General features: G+C 36.7%; 1 protein-coding gene across 1 annotated transcript; it reads left to right on the plus strand.

The window, feature by feature from the left end:
- Positions 1 to 1185: 1185 nt before the first annotated feature.
- Positions 1186 to 8351, plus strand: LOC105108246 (beta-galactosidase 1-like). Its single transcript, XM_011002489.1, has 19 exons — positions 1186 to 1657; positions 1806 to 1901; positions 2007 to 2119; positions 2236 to 2302; positions 2420 to 2512; positions 2683 to 2826; positions 3234 to 3322; positions 3442 to 3547; positions 3628 to 3715; positions 4424 to 4542; positions 4628 to 4792; positions 4885 to 5063; positions 5244 to 5353; positions 5825 to 5934; positions 6042 to 6152; positions 6233 to 6343; positions 6812 to 7017; positions 7099 to 7435; positions 7733 to 8351. Exons 1-19 carry the CDS (start codon positions 1472 to 1474, stop codon positions 7841 to 7843), a joined length of 2541 nt encoding a protein of 846 aa, XP_011000791.1. The 5' UTR covers positions 1186 to 1471; the 3' UTR covers positions 7844 to 8351.
- Positions 8352 to 8559: the final 208 nt, after the last annotated feature.

The raw sequence follows: 8559 nt of genomic DNA on the forward strand, positions 1-8559 counted from the left end.
AAATTCTATTTTTTAATTTAATTTCTTTTTTAATTTTTAGATTGATCCTTAATCATGACTCAAATTTTATTTAATTTTATAAGCTAGAATTTACATGATAACTTGGAAAATTTTAAATTCAAATATCAACAAGTGAGTTTAAAGGATGTTTAAAACTATGATTGTAATTATTTTTTAAAATAGTTTTTATTTAAAAGTATATTAAAATAATTTTTTTATTTTTTAAAAATTATTTTTTATCAGTTAATCAAAATAATTAAAAACTTTTTTAAAAATATTAATTTAAAACATAAAAAACATAAAAAAATATTATTTTTTTAAATATTTTTAAAATGTAAAAATAATCAGGGTTTTGTGGACGAGAAGGTTGCTCTCCGCATGCTCAATGCTAGCTGGGATGATTACTTACTATAAAAGAACTGTAGGTTAATGATACGGAATAAGTAAAAGATAATCAGTGAAATTCCGTACAAGTTTCCTAACACGAGGTCCTTTTTTTTTTTTTCTTCCTAATTTCTTAGTTTCATATTGCTAAAACGCGCATGCTTACACACGCGCGCTGCGAAGACGCGTGAGTTTGATACACAAGAAAACAAAACATTAAAATTAAAAAATATATAAATAGACAATAAAGTAGGAGCCGACCGTGAAGCGATCATGTTAAGAATCTTTGTGTTCGCCAAGGCCCAAGAAAATACAAAGCAGAACAAAAAACAGGAACATTTTTAGAGAACCAGCCAAACAGGGCTTTATCGGTCATCTCCTATTTAATTATAGTCAATAATGATAAAATGCAATATTTATTTTTTATTTTGCATTCATGGCATCCTAAATCTGATTTTTGGTACATTGAGAATAATTTAAAAAATAATTAAAAGTTAAACCTTAATATTTTTAAATCATTTTCATGTTAGAAATAAATTTTAAAAAACAAAAAATTCTTTCAATATAATTTTTTTTTAAAAATAACTATAATAACAAAGTACGTGTAGCTCGTTAAGATTAAAGTGAGGAAGGAGATGCATGTACTGACTACTGATACAACAAATTACAAAGTCTAGGTTGGAAAATAAAGAGAGAAAATGGAGTGCCGAAAAGGTGGGTCCCAAAGTCCCGGAAAAGGGGGCCCACCATCCCGTGAAAGTTGAAACCCACCCCCCCTCCTCGGTGTTTAAAAGCAGCTGCAAAGCACCTCCATTTTTATGCCGCAGACCCACTACTATTCTCCTACTCGTCTACTCATTAACGAAAAAGCTAAACAACAGCTGCTGCTAATCTACATTTGTTGTCCCTAAGCCAAAGCAACAACACCCAATAAACCAATCCAGCTGTTTTCTTATTTCTCTCTTTGTAAAGAAAGAATAAAGGGTGCGCAGAGAGAAAGCAAAAATAAAGAGAGAGAAAGCCGAAGCAAAGAAAGGCCCTTGTTTTGAAAGTTGTCATCTCTTCTTCTTCCCATGCTCATTGCTCAATGGCTTTGAAGAAGACATCAATGTGCAATAGCAGTAATGCGTTGCTGGTTTTATTGTTTTTGGTGAGCTCTTTGGCCTGTTCTGTCACTGCCTCTGTGTCTTATGACTCTAAGGCCATCACCATTAATGGCCAAAGAAGGATTCTTATTTCTGGATCCATTCACTACCCAAGAAGTTCCCCTGAGGTATTTTCCCAAATGCACTACATGTTCTTCGTTTTACTGCTCCTTTTGAAGCTCTTTCTTCAAATGGGCACCTCTAAATGCGCTCCTGGTTTGTGTCCTTTAGTTCTTAATTGTCTGGGATTTTTTTTTTTGTGTGGGGATATTGCAGATGTGGCCAGATCTTATTCAGAAGGCAAAAGAAGGAGGACTGGATGGTATTCAGACATATGTTTTTTGGAATGGACATGAACCTTCACCAGGAAAGGTAATTGCAAAAAAAAAGGGACAACCATTTTTTTCTTTTTTGGTTATATTTATGTTAATGGAGCAAGGCGAGAAATATCCTAATCTACTTTCTGGCTCTTTGCAGTATTATTTTGGGGGGAACTATGATCTGGTCAAGTTTGTTAAGCTGGTGAAGGAAGCAGGCCTTTATGTTCATCTCAGGATTGGACCTTATGTCTGTGCTGAGTGGAACTTTGGGTAATAAATCTATATCTAAAGTTGAAGAGGTTGCACTTTCCATTAACAGAAGTAAAAAACTGAGATGGTTTTGAAGTTTTGCAAATTTGAGCAAAATGTTCTGTTTTGATTTTCAGGGGTTTCCCAGTTTGGCTCAAGTACATTCCAGGCATCAATTTCAGAACAGACAATGGCCCTTTCAAGGTGAGGCTGTTCTGAATGTTACCTTGGTTTTTTTTCTTATTGTACTGGTTTGCCTTTTTTTTCTTTTCTTTTCTCTGTATATAATTAATCTTGGATTTTAAATTTGCAACAATGAAGGCTCAAATGCAAAAGTTCACAACAAAGATTGTTAACATGATGAAAGCAGAAAGGTTATTTGAGACTCAAGGTGGTCCAATAATTCTCTCCCAGGTAGCCATATTCCTCCAATCCTATTGGTTTTCTCTTCATCCAATACGGTGTTGTCTACTTTTCAATTCATTATAAACTCCATATAAATTCCTTATTTCGTCGTTCATTTGATAGAATAAGGTACTTAACTAAGACAAACATCTTCCTTTCCCTATCGATATCTGTGACAGATTGAGAATGAATATGGACCATTGGAATATGAAATTGGTTCACCTGGTAAAGCTTACACCAAATGGGCTGCAGAAATGGCTGTAGGTCTCCGTACTGGTGTCCCATGGGTCATGTGCAAGCAAGATGATGCCCCTGATCCTGTTGTAAGCTCTCTGCTTATCTTTTTTTCTTTTACTTTTAGCGGCATCTTTTTGCCTTTCGCTTGTCGAGTTCCTCGTGTTTCCTACTCTCTTAGTAGGGTTATCATTTAATTGTGTTTCCCCCATTTTTTTTTAAAAATCTCTTTGGTCTTTGATTTGAGATGATTTATCGATAACCATTTTTCCTTTTCATTTATACTCACCACCCATATCAAAATCCGTACTTTGTGGCCGTTGATGAAAGATTTATTCTTAGTCCAGTTATTTGGAATAAAATGTGTCCAATCGAACCTTTCATCTGTCAGAATCGAATGGTCTTGACATTGAATTATCCTGGGAGGCAATTTATTTTTTCGACATGTGTGTTTGAATGCCTCTAAAGCACTTTATTTGTCTGTTGTCTTGAAAAGATCAACACCTGCAATGGTTTCTACTGTGATTACTTCTCTCCAAACAAAGCTTACAAACCAAAGATGTGGACTGAAGCTTGGACTGGCTGGTAAATTGCTTGCTTCTTGCCTCGACCATCATTTTTTATCACCCCTGAATTCTACAGGTTTATAAGAATACACCAGCTTTTGCCTGCTGATCTTCCATTGTCTCTTATTTTGCATACAGGTTTACCCAATTTGGTGGCCCAGTTCCTCACCGACCGGCTGAAGACATGGCATTTTCGGTTGCAAGGTTCATACAGAAAGGGGGGTCATTCATAAACTATTATATGGTAAGTTGTTTTGGAAACTTGAGTGAGTTGCTCCCAAGTTGAATTCAACTGAGTTTTATATGCTTGTTATGTGATTTCAGTATCATGGAGGGACAAATTTTGGCCGAACTGCTGGTGGTCCTTTCATTGCAACAAGTTATGATTACGATGCTCCTCTTGATGAATATGGTATGCATGTAGGACTCTTTTGTTGAGAAGTGGCGTTTCCTTATCGTTGACATTCTTTACCTATCATTTGATATAAGTTTGCATAAACTTGTTCATGCGTTCTATGCATTTTGGAAAAACTAAGAGAAGGTAATTGTAGTAGCAGATGGCATCCTAGAAAGTAAAAACTATTTTTCACAACTGTGGAATGCATGTTTCTCTGACACCATAAATTGCAGCTCGGTAGCTCAAAAGTTTTCTTTCTGGTCAAGTGGTTATCTCTGGCTGTTGATTTTTTGTCATTTGACATGTGGTGCGATGATGATTGGCATATTGTAGTTAAAACTCTACTCAGACAATGATGTTCTATCAGTTTTTTTAACTATTCTCTAAGATTATTGGTCCTAGATGTCATCTTCCTTGATCTCTCGAAACAGTTCTAACATCGCACCTGACAAAAGTTTTGGTTTCGAACATATCCCATGCTAAAGTGGGCCATTCCTGAAGTCAAACATATTTATTGTCTTTTAATATAATGGAAGCATGCTTTATTATTGTTTTTATCGTTTCAAAATGCTGTTTTTAACAAAACCGTGAAACAATTTTACCTTTTTCAGCAATATCTTGTCATTAAAAGTTTCTCCAACCTGTTTGTTGGTCAAGATCTAATATGCATTATTAATATGGTTTCCATGAATCTGAAGTACTGCCACTCCTTTGCTTTCACAGGACTGTTAAGGCAGCCTAAATGGGGCCATTTGAAAGATTTGCATCGGGCAATTAAGCTGTGTGAACCCGCATTAGTATCTGGAGATGCAACTGTGATACCACTTGGAAATTACCAAGAGGTCAAACTTACCTTCTGTTTTGTATGAAACATTGCTTGTTCCGTAGTATTTTTGGATTATCCTTAATTTTTTTATTAATATACAGGCTCATGTATTCAATTATAAGGCCGGAGGTTGTGCAGCATTCCTTGCAAATTACCATCAGAGATCATTTGCAAAGGTGTCATTTAGGAATATGCATTATAACCTGCCTCCATGGTCCATCAGCATTCTTCCAGATTGCAAGAACACTGTTTACAACACTGCAAGGGTTAGAATTTATATTAAAAAAATTGAGAAATTTCTAGTTCCAGTCTTTTACATAATTCTGATTGCAACATTTGTACCAAAATTCACTTACAGGTTGGAGCTCAAAGTGCAAGGATGAAGATGACCCCTGTTCCTATGCATGGAGGGTTCTCTTGGCAAGCATATAATGAAGAGCCGTCTGCAAGTGGTGATAACACATTCACTATGGTTGGGTTGCTGGAGCAAATAAATACAACTAGAGATGTTTCAGACTATTTGTGGTACATGACAGAGTGAGTATTTTATAACTTGGCAAGATCTTTTGCCTTTTCTCCTTCCTTCTCAATTCACCTTTTCTTTTCCTTTTTCTTCCTTTCTTTTTTTGTATTTTACTCACGGGATGATTTTTTAGTAGTCTTTATTCTAGTACTTATATTCTTACTCTTCTTTCCATGTTCTCTTGATATTTCCAGCGTCCATATCAACCCCAGCGAAGGCTTTCTGAGGAGTGGAAAATATCCTGTTCTTAGTGTTCTATCAGCTGGGCACGCTTTACATGTTTTCATCAATGGTCAACTATCAGGTAGGTTTCTGTTCTGTTAATTTTAGGGCGTTCCTTGCCCATATATATATATATATTTTTTTTTTCTTTTAAAAAAAAAACCCAAAAGGCTCCTAATGGCCAGTGAACTGATTTTCATACTGTTGGTTGGAGTATATTGCATAGACATGAAAAGCTGATAAATTGATTTATAATTCCTGTCCATGCCACTTTGACTGAATGGGTCTTCTTCCCCATACAAGCTAAGTGATATTTGCCTGTGCTAGACAGAAGTGCCACATTGCATTCAACCATTTGGTGGAACGTTGATTGAGTATTTTTTTTTTTTAATGATCAATATGATAGTGATCATAAACTTTCATAAGTTGATATGTTAATCTCGTCTTGTTTCAAGCACAACCTAAAATAACTACTTGAATTCATGGTGAATATTCACGGTATATTGCTCCATGCTTCCTGTCTCTAAGCATGAATTTTCTTTATCTTGAGCAGGGACCGCCTATGGAAGTTTAGACTTCCCAAAGTTGACATTTACTCAAGGTGTAAAGTTGAGAGCTGGCGTCAACAAAATTTCTCTTCTCAGCGTTGCTGTTGGTCTCCCGGTTTGTTCTTACTTTCCCACTCTCAGCATATGGAAATTTGGTGCTCAAAAGTGTCCATAGTAATTTTCATTTAACATTGCTTTTCATCATGTTACTTTTGAGGACAGAATGTTGGCCCACACTTTGAGACATGGAATGCTGGTATTCTTGGACCTGTGACGTTGAATGGTCTCAATGAGGGAAGAAGGGACTTGTCCTGGCAGAAGTGGTCTTACAAGGTTTGTCTTCGAACATTTTCCCAGTTGTCGCTCGTCTTCCCTGCATGCAAAAGATTCATTTGTTTGCAATTTTCAATCAGATTGGTCTTCATGGGGAAGCATTGGGTCTCCATTCAATCAGTGGGAGTTCCTCGGTTGAGTGGGCAGAGGGGTCTTTGGTGGCCCAAAGACAGCCACTGTCATGGTATAAGGTGAGTATCTTAAACTTCAATCAAAAGAACATTGATAATAAATTGAAGTCTCGAAAGAATGTGTTACTTGGTGTTGGCATTAAACTATCAATCACGTTCCTTGTCCTTGAAATGAAAGTATTTTTTATTGGAAAAAAAAAAGATGGCAAAACATGTGTTTAGATGACAGCAAATACACGTCTCTCTTTAAAAAAACACTCTGGTTTTTTGTTGGAAGTTGTGACCCAAAAACATGCATCTTCTTCCACCACTGTGGGGCTGAGTTGCAACTCCCAGAACATGCTTTGTCCATTGTCAACCAAAAAAATTCAATGATGGAGCACATGTTTAATTAGCAACGTACAGTATAACAAGTTTCTATGGGTTACATATGCTTGGTAGATTGTGGTTCCAAGGAATGCTCAAAGCAGACCTCATCTAGATCGGACAGGTCTAGAATTGACATCTTTCTGTCATGTTTGTTTCCAGACTACTTTCAACGCTCCTGCTGGGAATTCCCCTTTGGCATTGGATATGGGCAGCATGGGAAAAGGCCAAATGTGGATAAATGGACAACATGTTGGACGCCACTGGCCTGCTTATAAAGCATCTGGAACATGTGGGGACTGTAGTTATATTGGAACTTATAGTGAAAAGAAATGCTCAACTAATTGTGGCGAGGCTTCCCAGAGATGGTAAATAGAAAAAAACTTGACTTTTCCTTTTGGACTCTTGGAGTCATTCATGTAACGCACAAGTGATTTGTAATTTTTCAGGTATCATGTCCCTCAGTCATGGCTAAAGCCAACAGGGAACTTGCTGGTTGTGTTTGAAGAATGGGGTGGAGATCCAAATGGGATTTCTTTGGTCAGAAGAGATGTAGACAGTGTGTGTGCTGATATTTACGAGTGGCAGCCAACTTTGATGAATTATGAGATGCAAGCATCTGGTAAAGTCAATAAGCCACTGAGGCCTAAAGCTCATCTGTCATGTGGCCCTGGACAGAAAATCAGATCAATCAAGTTTGCCAGCTTTGGGACACCAGAAGGGGTTTGTGGTAGCTATCGCCAGGGAAGCTGTCATGCCTTCCACTCTTACGATGCTTTTAACAATGTATGTAGTCTTGCATTTGTCTTGCCATCCTTTTTCTCCTCTAGGAAAACTAATTATTTTACCATTGCCAGCTATGAAAATGCTACTTTACAATTTGTTGGTAATTTGAATTCAAGAGACCTATTTCTTAGCACTGTCCAATTTTTTTAATATTTTTTCCTTTCTAGAAAAGCAGTCGAGACCATATAGCTTCTTATTTAGATTTACTGATAATCTATCATACAGAGTAAAACCAGAACTTTCAGTTTATCCATTTTTTTCCAAATCACAAACACTGACGCAGACTTTGTTGTGCAGCTTTGTGTTGGGCAGAATTCATGCTCGGTGACTGTAGCACCTGAAATGTTTGGGGGGGATCCTTGCCTGAATGTCATGAAGAAACTAGCAGTAGAGGCCATTTGCAGCTGATGAGCTACAACGGCTTAAGTAAATGAAATAAAGAAGATTCTGGATTGATTTTCTCACCCTCCACTACAGCATCTTCGGTATACTATTTTATGGTTAAATTAAAGCTTCACAACCAAGAGCACTACAAGCATTTCTGGCTTTTCCAGGGTGAAGTTGTACAAATATACAGCACACCATCTGGTCGATAGCCATATAGATTGTGCAAATGATTGCAGATAAGCTTTTTATATAGGCGGAGCCAGTGTTTATGGTTGGTGCCCTGTATATGCAGCAAACAAGTGAAGGAGTGGGTTCAGTAGAAGCACATTGAGATGAAAAACTAAACGAGTCCATGTGCAAATTTGGTAGTTTTTAGAGTATGGAAAGCCTCTGGTTTCCTGTGATCTTTTATTTTTTATTCAATGTAAACTTCCTGGGAACCACTTCCTTTGTTGCTTTGTTCTTGTAAGAAAGTTTCTAAGTTAAAGAAATGATAACAAACTTCTCAAATTACTCATATGCCTTTCAATAAGTGTTAGCCCTTTAGTACATTTGATGTCAATTGTATTTTACTTGCACCAATTGCTTTGCTTGTGTTAAAAAAGAAAATCAATTTCCATGATTAAGAAATCCTAGGCTGCCCTTTTTAGCTTTGCCGGGATGCCCTTCACTATCATGCTAGGAGCCTTATGATAGTTAAGTTAATAATATATTATTGACTTGTGTTACTGAGGTAT

Source organism: Populus euphratica, unplaced genomic scaffold, assembly GCF_000495115.2.
Source record: "Populus euphratica unplaced genomic scaffold, PopEup_1.0 scaffold366.1, whole genome shotgun sequence".
NCBI lineage: Eukaryota > Viridiplantae > Streptophyta > Magnoliopsida > Malpighiales > Salicaceae > Populus > Populus euphratica.

What these genes read in the sequence shown, in the direction of transcription:
- LOC105108246 (XM_011002489.1), top strand. Translation starts at nt 1,472, where the DNA reads ATGGCTTTGAAGAAGACATCAATGTGCAATAGCAGTAATGCGTTGCTG. An exon ending in CACTTGGAAATTACCAAGAG is followed by an intron (nt 4,543 to 4,627) that starts GTCAAACTTACC and finishes ATTAATATACAG; the next exon opens with GCTCATGTATTCAATTATAA. An exon ending in GCGTTGCTGTTGGTCTCCCG is followed by an intron (nt 5,935 to 6,041) that starts GTTTGTTCTTAC and finishes TTTTGAGGACAG; the next exon opens with AATGTTGGCCCACACTTTGA.